This window comes from Danio rerio, chromosome 11 (genome assembly GCF_049306965.1).
Source record: "Danio rerio strain Tuebingen ecotype United States chromosome 11, GRCz12tu, whole genome shotgun sequence".
Lineage (NCBI taxonomy): Eukaryota > Metazoa > Chordata > Actinopteri > Cypriniformes > Danionidae > Danio > Danio rerio.
In genome coordinates this window covers 19,092,016-19,115,129 of record NC_133186.1, presented here as the reverse complement: position 1 = coordinate 19,115,129, position 23,114 = coordinate 19,092,016, and the positions used below count along the sequence as shown (strand labels likewise).

General features: G+C 34.4%; 1 protein-coding gene and 1 long non-coding RNA gene across 4 annotated transcripts in view; one reads left to right on the top strand and one right to left on the bottom strand.

Moving 5' to 3' along the window:
* Positions 1–466: 466 nt before the first annotated feature.
* On the bottom strand, positions 467–4,237 carry LOC137496646 (uncharacterized). The gene is made up of 6 exons (XR_011017142.2): positions 3,573–4,237; positions 3,184–3,327; positions 2,350–2,466; positions 2,216–2,257; positions 1,808–1,894; positions 467–1,423 (listed from the first exon to the last, which is right to left on the bottom strand). It is a non-coding gene; the product is annotated as an uncharacterized lncRNA (long non-coding RNA).
* Positions 4,238–5,595: 1,358 nt separating this feature from the next.
* Positions 5,596–23,114, top strand: part of suclg2 (succinate-CoA ligase GDP-forming subunit beta) — a 239,884-nt gene continuing 222,365 nt past the window's right edge. For 2 of the 3 annotated variants that reach the window (XM_073915499.1, XM_073915500.1), the window contains exon 1: positions 5,629–5,756. In XM_073915499.1, the coding sequence (XP_073771600.1) occupies positions 5,673–5,756 (84 nt within the window). In that variant the 5' untranslated portion in view covers positions 5,629–5,672. 3 annotated transcript variants of the gene reach the window in all.

Here is a 23,114-nt window from a genome sequence, read left to right as displayed (position 1 = left end):
GGTGTCAGAGAGTAATGAGTGCTTTTAGAGAATAGAAAAGAGAGTGAGACAGGGTTGTGATGTGTGTACTGCATGTGTGTGAGAGAAAAAACACTCCACCAAGGTTGGGGACTTAATACGGAGCCAGTACAATCCGTCAAATCTCCATCATTACTTATTCCATATAGTTTTGCGTTTGTGTGTTGATCTCCCTAATCACACTGTTAGACATTTCAAAGGGTTTTTACAGTAACTTACTGGCAACACTGTTGCCAGTAAGTTACTGTATTTTAGATTTACAGTATACAACTGTAAATCCGTTTACAGCATGTTACCGTAGAGTCTGAAAATGGTTAACTACTGTAAAAACCTAAGTTAACAGTTAGCTACTGTAAACCTTTTAATTTTGTCCTAAATATTTTATAATATAATTTTATTAATATTATTTTAATACTATAGACCTAAAAAAGACACAATTACAAAATATTAACAAAATAAACACTCTTTATTTAAAACATTGGAGATGCTTAAAACAAGCTTAAAAATGTTTAAAAACATTACATTTCAATCATTCAAAATATTTTATTTTAAGAAAAAAAACATTGAAAATGACAAAGCACATTAACATACATGTACAAAACTAATTTAAGTGTCTGACCTGCATATTGTTGAGAAAAAAAAAACCAAAAACACAATTACAAAATATTCCATTCTTTAAAACATTAATAATGCTTAAAGCATTTAAGGAAAATGTGTGAAAATTACATTAAGCAATAAAATCAACACATTAAAAATAAACAAATCACACAAAGCACTAGAACATACATGTACAATAAAAATTTGAACTTCTGAATTGCATATTGTTGGAAAAATAAATATTTGTAACTATTAGCCGACTCAGAAACAACCCAACTTTAAAATATTACTAATTCTGGTGTCAAATGCTCAACAAGGTCTGAATTCACATGTTCAAATGCAATTCATCTTTATTTCTATTGCACTTTTACAATGTAGATCAATGATGTCAAAGCAGCTTTACATAGAAGTTCTTGTAAATTGAAGCTGCTTCAGTCCAGTTTTCAGAATTGAAGCAGTAAATGTCACTGCTGAAAGTCCAAACACTGAAAAGCAAATCCACCGATCCACCAATCGTAGCCAAGCGATCCAGTGGCGACAGTGGCATGGAAGAAACTTCACCAACTGACGAAAGTGTAGAATAAAATCCCTTGAGAGATACCAGGCTCAGTTGGGCACGACCAGTTCTCCTCTAGCCAAACTTGGGCAAGGCCGCAGTCTAGGCACCGGAGGCTTGAAAGTTCACCAGCGGGTGGTGATTGGATCAATGCGGAAACTCATTGATCACGTGTGTCTTTCAGGATTCACTCCTCCATGACCACCACAGCATCTGGTCAGGGTTTGGCCCAGTCCAGGATTATGAAGAACTCTGGATAAGGACAAACAGACTAACATAAGCATAGAAGAAGCTTGTTTAAAAAAAATAAATCATATGCTGGTTAATTATTTTGAAGCATGGCAGCTAGGTTGGGCTAGTTTTCAGCTGATACTGAGCAACTGGCTCCTGCTCATAACCTGCTCACTACCATGTTTAAAAGATAACTAACCAGAATGTCCTGTTTATTTTTTTCCCTAACAAGGTTTTACAAAAACATTGTAGCATTTGTGATGGGTTGATTCACTGCAGGACAGATTAGACTATTTGTTTTATGTATTCCTAATAAACTAAAACTGACTGAATACTGATACAACTATTGAGAGTGTCTCACCTAATCCAAGTTCTCAGTTAGCTGGTGAAAGAAGGATAACTCACTGTTGTTCATGGTTGTCATTCTCTTCACTACTTCTCCTGCCCTTTTCTTGCTCACTCTGGTTGTTGCTGTGCATTTTGTTTCATCCTCTGGAATTATTTATACAAAAATTTTTATTATTTTATTTATTACAAAATATTTAGGCAACATGAAATGGGGAAAAAGACATTTAATACATAGACAAATGCATGAATCCCAATACTAATTATTGTATTATGAAATGTCTGACCCATGACAGACCTCAATCTGCTCAAAAAATTATAAACAAAGATGAAAAAAAAAACCTACTAAATGGTTTAATAAAAAAGGGAAAAAGATTTTTTTATTTAGCTAGCAACTAAACATGTGACACATTTTGTATTAAAAGTAACGTTACTATATTGAGAAACAAATAGATGTACAGTACTTACTGTTGTATGAGGTCCAGTTTGCACAGGCAGGCTCCCAGTATTCTATATTGAGACCATAAAAAAGCCAAAAATACAGATAAGAATACCATGCTACAATCCACAACCTCCACACAACTTTTTTTTTATTTGTTTACCTTGGTTGCTTACTGGTCTTGCTTATTTTTTAAGCATAAGGCTGTGCTGATCAAGATGTTTCTTCGAAATGCTGTTTGTTTCTTCAGACAAAACCTGCTGCTGTGCCAGTGCCATATCTAAACAGAAAAAAAATATAATGGTAACAATTATGTTAAACCAAATGTCAAGAGTTGTGATAAAAAATAATTAGCAAACAATAAATAGCAAAAAGGTGGTTATTAGCATAATGCATAGAGGTAAAGTTGGTTTTATATTAGCAGATTCAGACTTCCCCCTTAAAAATTTAATTTCATAAAAGTATTATTTGCAAACTCTAAATAGCGAAATCATTTTAGCAGCTAATGACTATCGAAGTACAACATGCTCACGGTCAAATAAACAGCATTAATGTTGATTTCAAGTCATACTGGCATGCTAATTCTGATCGAATATTCAAAGTAACATGGTAAACAGTATAGAGTCTTCTAAATGAACGAATGTGCGAATATAAAACCAACTTTACCTCTATGCATATTGTAACGTTATAGATTTACGTTAACGTTCTTATAGGTTACGTCGCGATGTTATTTTCTCAAGCTAACGTTATAAGTTACTCTAAACCAGAGAAAAATAAGTTCACAACATCTAATATATATAGTATAAATCAATATAAGTTAAATGTTGCACGTTAAAATGAGTTTGAGTCCAATTCAGTATAAACTTAGCTCAGTTTAGCTAACAGTTAACATTACCATTTTAAGATCGCTTCAGCCAATGTTGCCGAGCAAACAAATGCTAATAGAGGTGCTCAAATCAATGTCGAGTGTTGTCAGCACAGACAGACGCGCTTTTACCTGGATTATTTGATGGTCTTTCATTCATATTCTTTTGGGGGAAAACACTCTCTGCCGGACCGTTGTCTCGTGCTAAGAGTCCTCCAAAACTGTCTGCATACCTCTGGTTCCCTCCTAAACCAAAACCCGCTGCAACACCGGTTCCTATGTAAATAAATAAAAAGATATGACGAGAACAATGGCTAATAGTCATAAACAGTCTTATTTAAAGTAATAGTAGTGTTAATGTAATAAATTAAATAAAGGTAACATCTTAATATATGATATATTTCTCAAATGGGCGAAATAATGCCAAGCCAGAGAAAATAATAATAGCCAACTTTATACTTTACTTTGTTCTATTCTCTTCCACAAAACATTCTGTAAAATGAAACACTGCCTCAGCTTACCAGAGTAAAGTTTGTTAAATCCAGTATGTTCTTCGGACACACTAATAAATTGTCCTCCAGAATTGCTCCAGGGTCCTCAGGCAAAATGAGGTGCAGAGTAGTCGAATCGCCGCAAGGTGGCGTTGAAGCAGTTGTGGAAAATACAGTATAATACACGAATTTTTACAAATACAGTACATCGCTGTATATGTTGTTCGACGTCACACTAAATTCCCATAATGCAACGGTAAATACAGTTATTTACCGTAAAAGGAATTTGCAGTATTACACTGGGTGAAATACAGTAAATAACTGTGTAATTTACAGAAATGTCTAACAGTGCAGCTGAGTTGTTTGACATTTGATTGGGGAGAAATGATGAAAGCATTAAGCATTGCATAATCAGCATTGCATACAGTTACACTGAACAGTAATCAAATGTACTCAGGATTAAAAAAAGAGCCTGACAGACTATTCTTTCAGCATCTATTTTTTTGCAATAGTCAATTACAAAATGCACATCAATTACACACACACACAATGTGTGTCAATTACTTGCACACACACATATATGTGTGTTTATATATATTTATACAACAGTTCTTTTTGGTTTACGAATCTGATTTGCTAGCCGTGGGATATTCTGCAATAAAAGCACTCATGCAGCCTCTTCACCCTTGTGTATTATTCCACCCACATAGAATGACAGGAGATCAATAAACTCACTACAGTTTGACAAATATTGCCACTGTTAAACAACATAATGTACTTTTGAGGCTTTTTTAGGCGAGTGACTATGCAGTTTATTTACACTGAAAACCCTAATGTTGTCTTTACTTAAACAATTAAGTAAAGTTGACTGAACATAACTTAAAATTTTGAATTTTGGTCTTACACACACACACACACATTTGTTTTTTGTGAAAAGTAGGGACATTACATAGGTTTCCATTTATTTTATACTGTCCAAACCATATATTGTATTGCCCTCACCCCACCCTACCCCTAAACCCAATCTTCACAGGAGACTCTGTGCAGCTTTACTCTCTGATTAAACTCATTCTGTGGGATTTATAAGCTTTTTGAGAAATGAGGACGTCACCAATGTCCTCATATTTCACCTCCTTTTTGTAATACCTGTGTCATACCTATGTAATTATACAGATTTGTGTCCTGATATGTCACAAACACACACACACACACACACAAACTGTATACACAAACAAGTGGATTTAGCTGGTTTTGGTGTAAGGAAAATCTAATTTGTTAAAAACAAAATAATTGTCTAAAGTCACATTTATGGAAAAATGTATTTGATTTACTAGTAATAACCTTATCATTACATATAAAATGAAACTTCTGAGCCTTTATAGGAGCCTGATAGAAAATGCTCATTTACAAGATATACAATATACATGGTTATTTTATTAACATTTTTACAATTTATTTTTTTTTTAAATTGCAAATTATCTACAAAACATAAACATACATTTACACATTGACATCTTATGAAACCTGTTTACATTTTGATTTATTTAATATTTTACATATTTACATTAATATTAAATTATTAAAATGTTTACACTATAAAATATTTATTAAGCAGAATTTGTAGTATTACACTTCTAACATGATAAACAAATATTTTTCAAATAAAAACAAATATTTTATTTATTTAAGATTTTTTCATAATATTTATGGTTGGGGTTATTTTATACTAATTTGTTTAATAAAATTGTATCTCATTTAGATCATATTTAATTATTTAATATTGTTTTGCATAACAATATTCCCCAAAATTACCTACATACAATATGTAACATTATACCATACTAATATAAATACACTAATATAAATTATAAAACGTAGACAATCGTTAAACAGACTATATGGTACATTTGTACACACACTCAGCAAACCAGATATTTTGTGTGCAGATTCACTTTTAACCTACCGCCTACAATGGGGTAAAGGACATAACGTGTCAGTGTAAACACTCCAATCCTGTTCTTTGCCTCACAGGTTCCTGAACACTGTAGTTCAACACTGCAAAACTCAGCCAGCGTTCACTGTCACTGCTCACACACGTGTCAGCGCGGCAGGACTCACTTCCGGTTCAACATGGCGGCATCCGTGGCTTGTCAGGCGGCAGCGAGAGGACTCCGATCAGCGAGCACTAAACAACTGCTTGTGTGCAGAAACCAGGTAACAGATCTCTGATCTGTGCGTTTACCCTTCAGTATGTGCCTTGAATACCAGAACAACACAGTATTGCGTGCTGCAGCTGCTGTCTAAATGTTTACAGCGCATGACATAAACATTAATACATAAAGTAACGTTACATGTACAAATAGTTATTTAATCTGACAGTTTTTTATTTATTATTTTTTAGCCAGCGGTCTGAATTGAATGACACGTGGAGAGTCATCTAGCTCTGTTGTGCTTTTGAAGAATCACTGCTTATTGTATAGTCTGGCTTAATTTTAAATGAGTTATTTCCTAACTGTCATCATAGATGTTTGTATATAAAACACATTGCATGACCCGCATTTCAGTGTTGGACTAATGTTTTGCAAATAACTTAACGATTTAGTTCTAAATATTAGATTCAGGACAGTTTCTATTAAAAAGATTCTGTTTTAAACGTGTTCTTTTTTTCTTCTGATGTTTCTGTATTCTATTTATGACGTTTCTGTTGTGATTTTGCAAAGTAAAGGGAATTTGCTTTGATATTCTGTTCTAAATGGCTGTTTTGTTTTGTTTTCTGAGTATCAATTGTTCAGTAGAATATCCAGAATAGAAACTGAACTGTTCTAAAATTGTCTTGTTTTGATTCTAAACATTTTCTTTTGATAAAAAAAAAGTTTAAAACTTAAATTTGAATAAAGATTATTTTGTAGAGATTCTTACCCAGAAGTATAATACTGTACCTTAGCTTGTGCGTTCTTTTGTACAGTATATATATTCCCTGAAATACAGAATCTGAAAGGTGATTCTTTTTAATAATGCTTGGGTGTTTTGGAGGCTTTTTTGGTCTTTTTGGTGAGACTTCAGTATAGGAATGATTGATTCACCTTCAGGTTTGTCCTCTATTCATTGAGTCAGTGAGCAGTAGGCCAGAATCACGTCCATCTATCAGCCTTTGACCCGTCAGTGATGAAACTCTTTCTGCTGAGCTGGCCAATAGCAAAACTGTCAGCCTGAGGTTTAAAGGTCATTTTTAATATTTATCTTGGGTATTTGCAGATTTTGTAACTCTCACTATTTTTACATTGATTCTTCATTATAGGTCATTTTATGCCATTATCTTTAATTCCTCTTTTTGGTGTTGCAACATAAAGAACTTTTTTTTTATTTGTTTCGGTTAACTTGTGGTGAAATACTTTTGATTGCTCTGGAAGTTTTCTGTGCACATATAGACTGTAAACCAGGACAACACTATAAAGTAGATCAACAGTGCAGTTTAAATGGAAATGTAGTCATATGGAGAGAATCGGAGGCTATATTTTGACATTATAGAACAAACTCAGAAGAAAAGTTTTTCAAGTAGGTCATTTAATAGATCTGAGCTGTGCCTTCCATTCTGTTTTAATCCTGACTGATATCCCTAAATAGTTCAGGCTTTGTTGGCACATAAAACAAATGCTGGTTGTCGGAGAACAGAGAATTGCTCTCTTTAAAAATTACTTGTGTGTTTTATTTATTTAGCATTTTTTGTCTTGTCAGTGGGACAATCAAACTATAATGCATGCATGATATAATTATCCTGTAAAGAGAATTTAATAGGGCCCTTGAAGAAGTTTAGTGTTTCCAGCTCCATAAATTATCATCTGTACAGTAATAATGTACTACAAGATCACCCATACACAGGCGTATGAAAATAACAGCAGCTGTAACTTAATAGCCAAATTCTGTTTACACATTACTGACTTCACATCTTTAAACACCACATATGTTGCATGTGCTTATTTCCACACTTCAAGGCTGTCATAAAACAATTTTATTTTGAAATGACTTCACAAAAAGGTATACGGCATCCCATAAATCTTGTACGCAGAGAGCAACAAGGACTTTGAACATTGAACGTTCTGCCTTCTTTCCAGTGATTTCAGCAGTCGAATCACTGACTGACCTGATTTTGCTGCTTGATCCTTTCAATTTATTGATTGAGCTCCCAGAATTCAGCACACGTTACATTGATGTCATCATGAAAGTCTGATGGTCAGTTTGGATAAATCTTTGATCTTTGATTTGCTTTTTGAGCGCTTTATAGCCTATTAAGTTCCAAAGTTTCAAAGTTACATAAAGAGGCTCAATGCTGGAAAATGATATTGGATCAACACCAATTTTGTATATAAGGCATCACTTCATTACTTCACGCAGTCCACTCTGCTGCCATAAGATGTGGCTTAGTAGTGCATGCAGAGTGCTTAGCTAGCATATATTTTCATTTCACTCGTATAATGAGATGCAACCCGCTGCAACAGGGCATAAGCCTCATCCATCTGAAAGAGGGCCTGCTCTAATGAGAAAGTACATAGTGTCGGGTGCAGTTATATCATCTTTATTGAAATGACTTATTTTAGGCTTGTTTGGTATTAGTGATATCTTTATGGTAATAGATCTTTAGCGGATGGGTTTATCACATTATTTATAAAGGTGCTAAGGATCTCCTGATTGTGTGTGTGTGTGTGTTTGTGAAGGTCAAAAGTAATTGTAAAAAAGAGATTTTAAAGAACTCATGTCAAATTGTGCTTCAGACATTAATGAGATGTAGATTAGAGAAGCTTTTTTTCCCATTTTTCTCTCATTTTGGACTTCTCACGTTTGGCTGAAATCCATGATTCACCTTCTCCTTAGGAGTCTGGCTGTCAGCCAGTTCCTGACAGCGATCAATGAGCTGTTTTTATTAATCAGTGACTGCATACTTAGACGTTTGCACTGGGGTTGGGTAAAAATATCTGTTTACAGATTAATCGTTATGTCCATTTTAACGATCATGAAATCGTTTTTTTAAAATTGCAGCATCAATCTTTACTTCATTCCAGTATTATTGTTTTTCAGGGACTGTAATGTTTTGTCATCTTTTGTTGCATAACGAATCTTTGTGAGTCTGTCCTCTGAAATTGGTAAGTGCTGTGTCATGTTAATTGTTTCGATTTCTGCTTCCACAGAGTTAGCAGCAACACTATCAGACAAGTATGCTCTGTTTAAGGTGTCGGCTAACAGCATGTCATGACCAGGAACATACACAACATCTACGTCATACTTTTGAAGTCTCAGCGCCATCATTTGAAGTCTTTTTAGAGCACTCAGTAGCGGCTTACGAAGAATATTTTCTAGTGGTTTGTGATCACTTTGTGCTGTCACTTTCCGCCCATAAGTATAATGGTGTAATTTTTCCATGCTGAAAATTAGAGCCAAAAACTCCTTTTCTATTTGTGCGTAACCACGCTCTGTGTGCTTTAGCGTTCTACTGGCATATGCTATTGGCCTACCTCTCTGCATTAGTGCAGCACCAAGGCCCGTGTCTGAGGCATCACATTGGACGGTGAGTTCTTCATCCGGGTTGTAGTATTTCAGTACTGGTGCATGAGCAATGGTTTCCTTTATTTTGCTGAATGCCTCTTCCTGTTGTATAGTCCATTTCCATTTATTGTCTTTGTGTGTCAGATGTCTCAAAACTTCACACTGGTCCGACAGATGTGCACAAAACTTTGAGAGGTATTTAACCATCAACCTTTGAATACCTTTCACATCCATTGGTCTTGGCATGTGTGTTATTGCTTTAACTTTATGTGGGTCGATTTTCAATCCGTCCTCTGTCAGCAGGTGTCCTATGTAGGAGACTTCTCTTTGTTGCAGTTTAAATTTGTCTGCATTCAATTCGATACCTTTCTCTGATATCCCTGGTAGCCCTTCTAACGTAAGTGTCAATTTGCACTGAAAGAGGAGCTGGACTTATGCCCATTGGCATCCGGAGCCACCTAAACCTTCCAAAGAGAGAAGAAAATGTTGTAAGATAACTGGACTCTTCTTCCAACTTGACATGCCAAAACCCACTTTTAACATCACAAACTGTAAAGACTCTGGCTTTTGATAGGTCTGGGAGTATATCGTCGATGGTTGGTAGGGGAAAATGGCTGCGCTTTAAAGCTTTATTTAGGGGTCTAGGATCTATACATACCCTAGGTCTGCCATTAGCCTTCTGTACAACCACCATACTACTGATCCAATCAGTACTCCTTTCTACTGGTGCAATAATTTCTCTCCTCTGAAGATCTTGTAGTTCTTCTTTTAAGGGTTTCATTATGGCCACCGGAACTCTTCTTTTGGGGAGCTGTACTGGTTTTACTGTGTCATCTATCTCAATTTTATATGCTCCCTCCAGACAGCCATCACCCGTGAATACATCAGCATATTCTGTTCTTATGTGCTGTATTGACCATGGTCTGGTGGAAGGCTGTTCTGTAGTCACTATGCTGTCTATTGCTAGGATGTTTTCATATTGAACTTTTATCAAATTCATGGCTTCACTTGCTCTTTTGCCCAGTAATGGCACAGTACAATTAACACCCACCACCTGAAATTCAAGCCTGTAAAGCTTTTGGTTTCTTGGGTTTCTTATCTTTAGTTTACATTTTCCAAGCGGCTTCACTTTGCTTTGGTTGTACATTACTAGCACAGTCTTGGTGTCTTCTAGTTTTGTGTCCGGATTCAGTAAGTTTATAGGAATAACATTGCAGCTTGCCCCACAGTCAATCTGAAATTTCACAACATCCTTTCCAATGAGCATTCCTGCAAACAACTGAGTTTTCTTTTCTTTTTTACTCTCTATTTTATTTACAGTCTCAGAGTCTGTTGCACTAACAGTGAGAATTTCCTCATACTCATCACTGTCTTGTTCGTTGACATTGTGCACCGTTCTTTTTCTCCATTGTTTTAACTGAGATCTACATGTGTCTGCATTTTTTACATTTCTTTCCAAAAGCTGAACACTTCCTTTTGTTCATTTCGTGTTTTTTACCACAGAATTTGCATGTAATTATGTTACCGGTTTGATACTGCACTTTCCGCGTTGCTTGCCGTACTCCGTGCACCTCCTCTGTTGCCGCCCCTGTAATGGCTTTGCTGTTTTGCTGCAATAGCTCCACTGCTCTACAAATCCGCACGCATGCTTCTAACGTCAGATCTCTCTCACGAAGCAATCTCTCTTTCAGCCCTGCATCGTTAATTCCACAAACAATTCTGTCGCGTAATAATGAGTCTTTTATGTCGCCGAAACTGCATGTCCTCGTGAGCATTCTTAGCTCCGTTACATAATTATCAATCGACTTATCAACTCCCTGAGTTTTCGTAAATAATCGATAGCGTTCTACTGTCTCATTTAGACTAGGATTGTAGTGTTTGTCTAACCTTGCAATGATGTTTGTTACCGTTCTTGCATCCGTTGCAACGTCAATCATTAAAGTTTCCAGCAGTTCCCGCCACTCTCGCCGATTAAATAGTGCAACAGCTTGACTTTGTTTTTTTCCTTTACGTCTGACATAGTGAGCTCCATTTAGAGTTGAAACTGGTCTTCCCAAGATTTCCAGGATTTTGCAAGATTGTCGGCCTCCATGCAGAATGGCGGTGGAGGTTTTAGTCTGTCCATACTAGGGTTGTAACGGTATGAATTTTTTACGGTATGATAATCGTCTAAAACAATACCACGGTTTGACGGTTTCGCGGTATACGGTATGTTACAAATGTTACAAAATAATAGAACAGTGAAGCAAATTTGACTTTTTCCAAATAATATATTTTCAGTTACTATAAACAACACCACTTACAATGAACAAATAAAAAAATAAGAAAATAATAAATAATGTGTCAAAGTCCAAATAAAGTCCAAATAAACATGGTGCAAATCCTCAGTAAAAAAATAGATATAAATATTTACTATACTATAAATAGTTACATAATGAAACTAGATTCAATATGGAACATCCTTATGTTTTATGTGCCAGCATGGATATGGTTGTCTGTGGATTTGGATATGGTTGTCTGCAATGCAGACATACAGCTGCACCTTCATTTCCGTCTTTTGAATACAGCAAGAGCAGCAGTTCGTCTTTGCTGTGTCACTGTTTTGTCATGTTTCTGTGCATGCAAAAGTACTTAGCATGAGAATTATTTCATGCAAAACTTTTTTTTTGCGTTTTATTTAGCCGCGCATAAATGTATGCCTATCTCTCATTCCGTGTTGTTTAAAAAGCTCGTTGTTGGTCCACAAACAAAAGCGAAACCTATGCTTATTGGTTGTGATATAGCGAGTTTGAACCAATCTGGGCATGGAGGAGGGACAATGCATCAGTGTATCATGTCTGGTTTGTCCGGAGACACAGTGACGAGCGTTTCTTTGTCAAATTTTGATGACGTAACCGCACTGATTCCGGAGCTGCTGAAAGTCCGCGCATGTTATGTGATACAGCACTGGAAAGCTGAGATTCTCTTCTCTATGCCAATCTTTGAATTGTATGAATCGGATCAGCGGATCAAAAGTTATTAAACATTTAAGAGCAATACTTATTTTAGCCGCGGGCGGCTGTCTCTGTCTTTAAGGGTTAAAACCGTTGATATGCAATTGTTCATGGTATGATAATCGTGCACGTTCAAATCGTGGTAGACCGTCATACCGGTATATTGTTACAACCCTAGTCCATACCGCTATTAGAAAAAAAAAAATCTCTCTATAACGTTATTTATCAGCCGTCTAGACTCTTAATCTCCAGATGTCTAGATCATCTCACCGCTGCCACCATGTTTAAAGGTTACTTTCTTCACCAGTAAAGAGACTCACTGAGACCATGAGAACTGTCTAACTCAGTTTAATCCAAAAAACTTCTCTGTCACTCACAACATTGACAGTGCAACACTCAAACAGGTTCCCTCTCCCACAACACAGATATTATTAGTTCCTATTGTCACAGTACTGATAATAAAGTTTGCATCATGTGCACAGTCTCAGTCCCAGACGCATAGCATTTGGTTGTATTGTTGTTGCTAAGTGTTTCCTAATGATCCATCAGCAAAGTGGAAAAGTCAACATTTTAAAACCACCAAAATCTTCTGTAATACTATTCCTAAGGTATATGTTAGATTTTTTTTAATTTACACTTTTTTGTTGTTTTTTTTAGGAAAACAGTAGCTTCAGAAGAAGAAACAGCCAAAGATGCCATTTTAAATTGTAAAGATATCTGTGTTATTGAAAAAAATGAAGACAGCAGAAATCAATAATTGTTTTGAATTATTTAGCCTGACACTGCTTCAAAATGTTTTAAATCTTTCAAAAAATAAAATATTTTGTGTTCAATGGGTGAACAAGTTTTTGTTTTTTACCCAGACATTAAAAAATAATATATTTTAGAGCAGTAATCACAATAGCATGAAACAGTGATATTTTTATCCAAGGTTATCATACTGTCTGAATCTTATACCGGCCCATGCCTACTTCACTTAACATGTCAAAGTGGAGACGCATCATGCATACATGCCAAAGCTACATACACGCCAACGCCGAGCAGCTGATGGCACCGACTTCACTTACAGGTTTACAAACAATGTAACACAACCAAATACTTACTGTATATGTTACAGTGCCCAAAGTAGGGCCCGCGGACTAAAGTTGTCCCATTGTAACCTTTGATTTGGTCCACCATCCCAACTTAGAGGATAGTGAGAATGATGGAGAGGATTGGGGCCAATGCTTTTAACGCAGAGATTGACATTTTTAATTTCATGTAACATTTTTTTTGTTTGAACAAGCTCCCTTTCAAAACTGCTTGCAGCTTAAATTTGTTAGTTTTCTTGCTGAGCTGAAACTGAAACTGAAATTAAATAATTAAATCTTGTAAATGAACAAGACATTGACGAGCAAGTTCAGGCAAAAACTAGTGTAATTCTGTTGTAAATGAAATTGTTTTGTTTTACTGTAAGTTCATTATAAAATGTACACAATTACTATGTATTAGTTAAACAAAAGTTTTCTAGTCATTTTTAAATATTATTACATAAATTAGGAGATTAGAATTTACCCATGACAACTATATTTACCTTCGACCCACTGGCCTTAATCAAGTTTGGCTTTTGGCTTTTCATAAGAAAAGGTTTGGGCATGGGCGACGCAGTGGTGCAACAGGTAGTGCTGTAGCCTCACAGGAAGAAGGTCGCTGGTTCAAGCCTCGGCTGGGTCAGTTGGCGTTTCTATGTGGAGCTTGCATTTTCCTCCGGGTGCTCCAGTTTCCCCCACAGTCCAAAGACATGCGATACAGGTGAATCGGGTGGGCTAAATTGTCCATAGTGTATGTATGTGTGTGACTGAGTATGTATGGGTTTCTTAGAGATGGGTTGCGGCTGAAAGGGCATCCGCTGCGTAAAAGCTGGATAAGTTGGCAGTTCATTCCGCTGTGGTGACCCCAGATAATTAAAGGGACTAAGCTGAAAAGAAAATGAATGAAGGTTTGGGCACCCCTCGTCTAAACATTGCTTAGGAAATTTTTAGAATCCTATAAAAAAATGACACACTCCTATGTTGGTTATTTAATAAGTAGTTAAATTATTAAAATAAAACATAGTTAAAAATAATAATAAGTAAATAATAATAATTAGAATAAGTGCATAATTTAGTAATTGATTGATTGATTCAATTTGCATCATACTTACTGTAAGAGACATGTATTGATACCCAACCCTTGATTGCATCAGTATATGCAACAAACTGCACTTGGATTTCTTCAAATAGAGCATTTGAGGTTTTTCAAATTTTTTTTTACTTTTACATCAGAGATAAAGAAGCAGTGATTAGCTAGCTGCCAGTCGGCTGTAGTGGAGCTCAGAAGCCATGACTGTCAGGTAGGTATCACGGCAATTCACTTGCGTCTTTTATGACAGCTCAAAAATTAGAGATGTCTTGTCAATGACAATGCCCAAAAAAAAAAAAAAAACGAAAGACAGACAGATTTAAGACAGCCAATGGCCGATAACGCCAACGTTGCCTCAGAAATTCCTGTCTGGACCTAGAGATAATCCCAAAGCTGTTTTCCTCAGCACAGCCGTCACCACGTTGTGGCTGCGTCTCCAAACTTAAAGGAGCATTTGCCGCTGTTATATTCGCAAAGGTATGGATAAATCTTTTACGCAAAGATTGAAGACGTCAAAGCTCATTGGCCTCACAACGCCGCAGCAGCTTGAAAAGCTTGACTGGAGTGTGGAAACAGGAGCAGGGGAGTCTGGTGGATGAGGCCGCGTGCTGAATATTTTAAACGAGGGGTGGGAAGCTGCGACTCCTCTGGTGCAAGAACTTCAAACAGCATGCGTCTCTCCCATCTGTCCACAGCGAGAACACATTTACATTTCCTGGCCGCCAGGGATACAGTAGAGCAAGTTTGCTGTAACCGGATTTGAATATCGTTTCGCCAAGGTTAATAGCCATTTCTGTTGCTCATGAGGGCTGTTTAGGCTTTTTCAATAATTTAGGAAGGCGGCAATCAGGGAGAGTTCTGTCAGCAGTCTTTTTGAAGGAGAGGTGCCTTTTTTAATGCTCCCGTGGGACTCGTATTCCGGTCCATTTGGGATAATTCTTCTGTAATGATGATTATGATGAGGCGGTATTTAGTGTTACAGGAAATTAAAAGTTGGCATGCGTTAACTGCTGTGCCAATGGTAGTTGTGAAAAACTTTGAAAGTCTGTCTGTCTCAATGTTTATTCATAAGGTAATGTTCCTATAGAAGTCTAAAGGCTCGGTAAATGGCATGCGCACAGTTTAAACACTTGTTTTTTTGTTTTTTTTTTTATTAGGGGGACTATTATACTTACCTTCCTGTTGTTCCAAGCTTGAATTAATTTTTTATTTTTTTTTTGCATTGAGAGAATTCATTGAAACTGCTGGGTTAGTTGGTGTTTCTGTGTGGAGTTTGCATGTTCTCTCTGTGTTCTTGGGGGTTTCCTCTGGGTGCTCCTGTTTCCCCCACAGTTCAAAACTATATATGATATAGGTGCATTGAATAAACTAAATTGGCCGTAGTGTATGTGTGAGAATAAGTGTGTATTTGTGTTTCCCAGTACTGGGTTGCAACTGAAAGGGTATTCGCTGTGCAAAATATATGCTGGACAAGTTGGCGGTTCATTCTGCTGTGGCAACCCCTGATGAATGAAGTCTGATTTATACTTTAGTGTCAAGTGCACATGTATGGTCCTGACCCTCTCTCAAAAAATGTAACTACACGTCGCAATAACTCATAGTGCAAGCTCTGTGATTGGCCGGCTTGGTACCGGTGATGAGCGTGGGCGGTGCCGACAACAAGCCTGATAGAGTGAATGTTTGCAAGTGTCTAGCCCCATGTAGGAGCAGATGTAAACTGTCGTTTTGTGTAAAAACGTCTGCCAATGTCTGCCAATTCCTGCCTTAGAATGAGCTAGTTTTAGCTACTTGTAAAGTTCAGAAAAGACAAAACATTCTTGAAGAAACTCGGAACTGTAGTTTTGGGAACTGTAGTTTTTATATTTCATAAATGACATGTGTATTATGGGATTATATTGATTTATTAGTGATCCACTCCAAGTGGTTATTAATGTGTTTCTTGTTTAATCAGATGAGATATATCTGCTGTTATGCTGATTCGGAGTTCAGTTATTTATAATGCTCTTTATTGATGAAATCAGCTTTTGCTTTTTTGTGGAAATGGTAAAATGTTTTCCCAGACAAAAATAGCATTTATTTGGGAAAGTAAATAAATGCAAAAAAAAAAAAAACTTTCAAGCTTTTTTTTTTTTTTTTTTTTTTTTTACAAAACAATCATGTTATCAATGAGTCATGTGCATTGTTACAATAGGTAAACTCTTTCAACCTTTTTTAAAGTTATGCAAAATTCAGCTTTTTTTATGCTAGTTTAATTAATGTAACTATGTTGAAATGACTTTTTTCTAAAATATAGAGACAAAACTTAAATAGTTAAGGAAACGTTTTGACAACACAGTGAGCATAAGTGCCTTAACATGTATTGTACATGCATTAGGGCTGCATGATTCTGGCTAAAATGAAAATCACGATTTTGTTTTGCTTAAAATCAAGATCACAATATTCTCAAGATTCTGTAGATGTAAAATAAAGTTAATATGAGCAGACTATTGTTATTGTTATTTCTCAAACATATGGTAAAACAACAATAATAATATTAGGCATATATGTATAGGTTTTCTGTTGGTTAAAATGCTACATTTTGTATAGACTTTGAATAGTGGACTTTAAATGAGCAGACTGTCCCGGTTTTTAAAAATGTCCCAGTTTTTAATTCACAGTAAAGCGATGACATCGGAATACAAATATTTATAATTATAAAGTTGAATTGTGTTTGAGACATATGCTCGCAATCTGTCACCGACAACATGATTAGAACATTTTATTTCACTGGTAAAATAAAACATTTGTCATTATCAGATTCCCACCTGCATTATAGTGTATAGGCTAGAGTAGTTATACTGACCCAGTGAACATTTCTTTTCATGCCCAACTTTGTGTTTGCTATGAAAGAAAACAAATTAAAATCAAATTCTTGTCGTAATTATAGCTCTAAAATGCGATTTGATCATTTAAATGATGTACTTATAACCTTATAATACAGTATGTGACACTTTTAACACCACTTGGAGGTGTCTATGTTGTTGAGCAAATTAGTAAAACAATGTGAAGACTGCTGCGACTGTTTTTATTCTCTCCAACATGAAAATATAAGTGTATGAATCAAAGAGATGCTAGATTAAGATCGTGTGGGGGTCGAATTGAGATCACAATCTTTTTTGATTAATTGTGCAACCCTAACATACATACAGTACATGCATGACTCTTTTTTTTTTTTTTTTTTTTTTTTTTTTCAACACTTAAGCTCCAGTTCTTATAAAACACAAATAAAAACATGTAAAACAGTCTACACTACCAGGAAAAAGCTTGGGGTCAGTATGATTTTTAAATGTTTTAAAATGAGCTTTTCCTGTTCACCAAAGTTTCATTTTTTAATCAAAAACACAGTACAAATTGTGAAATTTTATTGCACTGTAAAATAACTGTTCAAAAGTAGTTCATCATTTAATTTAATAATTTATTTCAGTGATTTTAAAGAATTTTTAGCTTCATTACTCCAGTCTTCAGTCACATGATTCTTCAGAATTCACTCTAATAATAATTTATAATAATAATAATAATAATAATAATAATAATAATAATAATAATAATAATAATAATAATAATTATTATTATTATTATTATTAATATTATTATTATTAATGGTAATTGTAATAAAAGCTACAATGACAGGAGTATTTTCATTCGAAACTACAAACAAGTGATAAATATTTTAGTTATAAATAAATATTTAATAAAAAAGTATTTAACAATTAAACTTTTTTTACATTATTTATTTATGTCCCACAGAAAAACAAAATGAAGCCAAACAGGTTTGGAATAACAGTGAAGTTACTAAATACGTAAATCCTTCTTTTAATATTATATTATGAACAATTCAGTGTCTTCACCCACGTCCATTAGTCCGCAGTCTTGACCTGACTCCTCCAGCCCTCTCTTCTCTGAAAGATGTTTCTTATTAACTATGCTAATTGCTGAATTCATATCTGCAGAGAGTTGCCTTCACCTTCAGCCCGTGTCTGTCTTAAGGAGATTAAGCCAAAAGCGTATCCCATGATGCAAATCTTTGCGATCTAAATCCTCTGGCATGCTCTGCTGACTCTCCCTAACTCAGCTCTGCTATAACACACACACACATCACGGCCTAACGGAGCCCTCTTGTCAACTTGTCAAAGGCTGCTGCTCATCCACTGCTCACCTGACCTTGCTGAGCGCAAGTCAAATGTTTAAAAGCAGACTTTGAAAAAGAGCCGAGAGCATCCAGAGGTCACAAACTACTTTGACTTTTTTACTAGCTAATTAAATGTGGTGTCGTTTTCTTGTGAGTTACAAATATAAAGCATGTTTTCAGGCAACCTTTGTAAATGTCTCTTACACTCATGAGTTTTTTCTCAGTGATGCACCATATCGGTTTCAGCCTGATAAGAAATCGCAGTTTCCTTTTTTATTTTGCAGCTTAGGATTTATAAGAAAAGAAAACAAAAAGTGTTTAGTGTATTTATTTATGTTATCAGGGTCAGAAAGATAGATTTATATATTTTCAGCGTATATATAGGATATCAACTTTATAGTTGAGTTATCAATATTGTTCAGACTTTCGATTCAAGTGCATTTTTGTGTAAAGATTTGTTACATGTGTCTTTGAGTGTAATGTTTTCATTCCTTTTACTTTGTAGTTTAGTGTGGTTCATGTTCCAACCAAGTATTGCTTTGTTCATTTGTATTTTTCTGATTAGTTTTCCCATATTATGTGTTTTGTTCATTATTGGTTTTCTGATCGTGTGATCCCTATGGTTTGATATACAGTTGAAGTCAGAATTATTAGCCCCTCTGAATTATTAGGCCCCGTGTTAATTTTCCCCCAATTTCTGGTAAACGGAGTGATTTTTTTTCAACCCATTTCTAAACATAATAGTTTTAATTACTCATATCTAATAACTGACTTATTTTATCTTCGTCATGATGACAGCACACAATATTTGACTAGATATTTTTCAAGACACTTCTATAAAGCTTAAAGTGACATTTAAAGGCTTAACTAGGTTAATTTAGTGTAATTAGGCAAGTTACTGTATAATGGTTTGTTCTGTAAACTATCAGGAAAAAAAATAGCTCAAAGGGGCTAATAATTTTGACCTTAAAATTGTTCATACAAATTAAAAACTGCTTTTATTCTAGCTAATATAAAACTAATAAGACTTTCTCCAGAAGAAAAAAATATCATCAGACACACAGTGAAAATTTCCTTTCTCTGTTAAACATCATTTGGAAAATATTTAAAAAAGAAAAGAAAATTTAAAGGGGGCCTGATAATTCTGACTTCAACTGTATATAGCCCTCATATTTTCCATTGTCTCTGTCTTGCTATATTTATGTGAAACCTGTTTTTTAGTTAAATTGGTCATGTCTGCTCAAATTAATTTTCATGGTTCATGCGTTTTTTTTTTTAGTTTAGAGCTTCACTGATTGATTTTTTTTTGTTTGTCTTGTTAATAAAACTGCATGTTTACTTTAACTTGAATTCAGTGGGCTGTAATCAATGTAGTATATTCCAATATACAATGTAGGATATTCAGTATTGGGGTAGCGCATTACAAGTAATGTGCGTTATAATACATAATAATATTACTTTAAAATTAAAATAGCTACAATGAATCAATAAGAGAATGTTCATTGTTTTTGAACGCATCAAAGAAAAGGGAAAAAGGGATTGTTTCAAAGGACAGTGATTTTACTTAAGACAAATAGTACAAACGTAGCATACACATTGCTTTATACTTTCAATAATCTGTATATACAGCATGTATAGCTCTGGGGTCTAGAAGTTCTCAGATAACATTATCCTAAAATGTTTTATTGTTAAATATAAATGAAGGTGTAGGCTATACAGTGCACTTTTAATTGAAGAGCTTCTCTATTTTTAAAAGAAAAGAAAGAAAAAAAACAAGTTTTAAAAGAGATCAAGCCACAGCCAGGTAATAAAAGGTAACTCAAAAGTCAAACTACTTACTTTTTTAGAAAGTAACTCAAGAGTGTAATGCATTACTTTCAAAAGTAACTCTTCCCACCACTGCTGATGTTTTTTTTTTTTCCTTTTCATTTTACCTGGTTGTTTCAGAGTAACTGGTCTAAAAATCCATTACTCATAAACATTCTTAACTAAAATCTGAAGATTAAATGACAATATAATACATTTTAATGACCTCATTTAAATTAACATTGACGTAACTCTGGTTTACCTTTAACAGACTCATAATATTTTACTGTTCATGTCAGCCTTAAAGGTACATGGTCAAATTAATTGCTTAAATTTGCTAAAGGATGTAATACTTCCACCTCATGAAAATGTATAACTGTGGAATCCTTGTAAACTACAATTTTAAAAAATAAATTCTGTCCTTCATTTGATTGACATGTCATAATTGACCTTGATTATTTACTAATTTTACGTGGCCAGTACCAATTATTGACCAGTACAGTTGTTTATCTTAAATACAAACTCTTAAAATTATTCTTGTCCTTGAGTTAATTTTTTTTTCCAGATTGCGAATCCCTCAGTGTCGAGTGGCAATTACTGTGTTACAACGCTGCTTTGCATGCACACGTCAGAAGTTCTGGTTTTCTGTGGTGAGCGAAAAAACGGACAGTAGCCATCCGTTGGTGCGGCAAGACATTTTCCCATGCAGACAAAAACACAATCTCTATTTTCAGTTGGATTTTGTCTATTTTGTGTGTTTACAAGTTGAGGCGACAACACGTTTCGTCTGTGCTAGATGTTTGGTGTCTGCTTGATGTGTACTGGCCTTAATAGGGAATGCTCCAATAAGGAGGTTTTGGCTGATACAATAACTGATGACTTTGTATATTTTGAGCTGAAATGCAGACTGGTAAATTCAAATCTTAATATGAAACAGGGACGACACAGTGGCTCAGTGCACTAGCACTGTCACCTCACAGCAAGAAGGTCGCTGGTTCTAGTCCAATCTGAGCCAGTTGGCATTTCTATGTGGAGTTTGCATGTTTTCACTTTGGGTTTTTTTCAGGGTGCTCCCCTACAGGCAAAATACTTGAGGCATAAGTGAATTGGATCAATAATTGGCCATAGTGTATTGCAATTGTGTGTGAATAAGAGTGTATGGGTATTTCCCGGTACTGTGTGGTAGCTTAAGGGCAAGCGCTGCGTAAAATGTATGCCAGAGTAGTTGGCGGTTTATTCCACTGTGGTTACCCCTGATAAATCAGGGACTAAGTTGAAGGATAATGAATGATTGATATGAAACATATTGTTGACATTATATAAAAAAATAAATAAATAAATACATAGTCTTAACTTTTTTCCATGGTGAAAAAACACCATCTTGTTTTTCTGCTAGCTAAAACTCTCTTAAGTGTATAGGAAAACACTTTTGGCATGCAACATTCATCTAAAATGGATCACCAAGTCGAAATAATCCATTATTTATGGGGCAATAATTAATTTTCTGCCGATAATGATCAAATGAAATGTTTACACTTTTGGAAGAGATAAACCCATTAATGACAAACTTAAAGTTGTTAATAGAGGATTTATTTTGACATCACCTTTAAATCATTTCCTCATTACCCAGCCATCTAACCTTGAAGGAGCAAGGCTCCAAATTAAAACTAAAATACTTGTACTATTCATTACTGTAAGCACATGTAATTTCTCTAATTAGCTTATGCAAATGCTGAAACAATGTAAATAAACCTGATTAAATCTTCAATGCATCTCAGATGATCTTACAACATAATAAACCCCAACTTATCAGCAACAGTTTATTTATTGTTGCTGTTTTGCTGCTTGGGACCACTTTAATATCCATAATATTATATTATAAATGGCAGCTATCATTTCCAAATAAAGTAAACCAATTAGTTACAATAAGGAATGGAAGAATGTGTTAATTTCTTAAATCAAAATGCCCCTCAAGGACCGCATGAGTTAATTAAATGTGAGGCCATTTGGAGGTGCTAATTAAGAAGAGTCATTTCAAAGGGTTTAGGGCAGAGCTATGACTGGTAATGAGGAATTGAAGCTCTGGAGGACTGCTGGCCTGTGACTACGCTGTGAAGGAGCCGATGCAGTCGGCTGGGTCGCTCCTTTAATACTGTTTGTAGAAGCATCAGATGCTGATAATTAGGGGAAGAATTAACATACAATGCAGTGTATCTCTGGGTGCTTTACTACTGGATAATATAATATAATATAATATAATATAATATAATATAATATAATATAATATAAAATAATATAATATAATATAATATAATATAATATAATATAATATAATATAAAATAATATAATATAATATAATATGATATAATATGATATAATATAATATAATATAAAATAATATAATATAATATGATATAATATGATATAATATAATATAATATAATATAATATGATATGATATGATATTATATAATATAATATAATATAATATAATATAATATAATATAATATAATATAATATAATATAATATAATATAATATAATATAATTTAATATAATATAATATATTATAATATAATATAATATAATATAATAATTTAACTATTGTTAATTACTACTACTTACAATGTTTTCAATTTTATATTTACTTAAGTGAAACAAAAAAAGAGAAAATATGAGCTTGTTATGATTTTTGTTGTATATTTGTGTTTTTTGTGTATTTTTAAAATCTGTTTATCTGTTGAGTTGGAAATAAGTAATACATAGCATCCAGTAAAAGATAAATATCATGTAATAAAGTAATGAATTAAAATTTGAAAATTGTTGTTATTATTAATATTGTTGTTGTTGTTGTTGTTGTTTTTGTTGTTGTTGTTATTTATAATGTGATAAAATAAAAAAAAGTT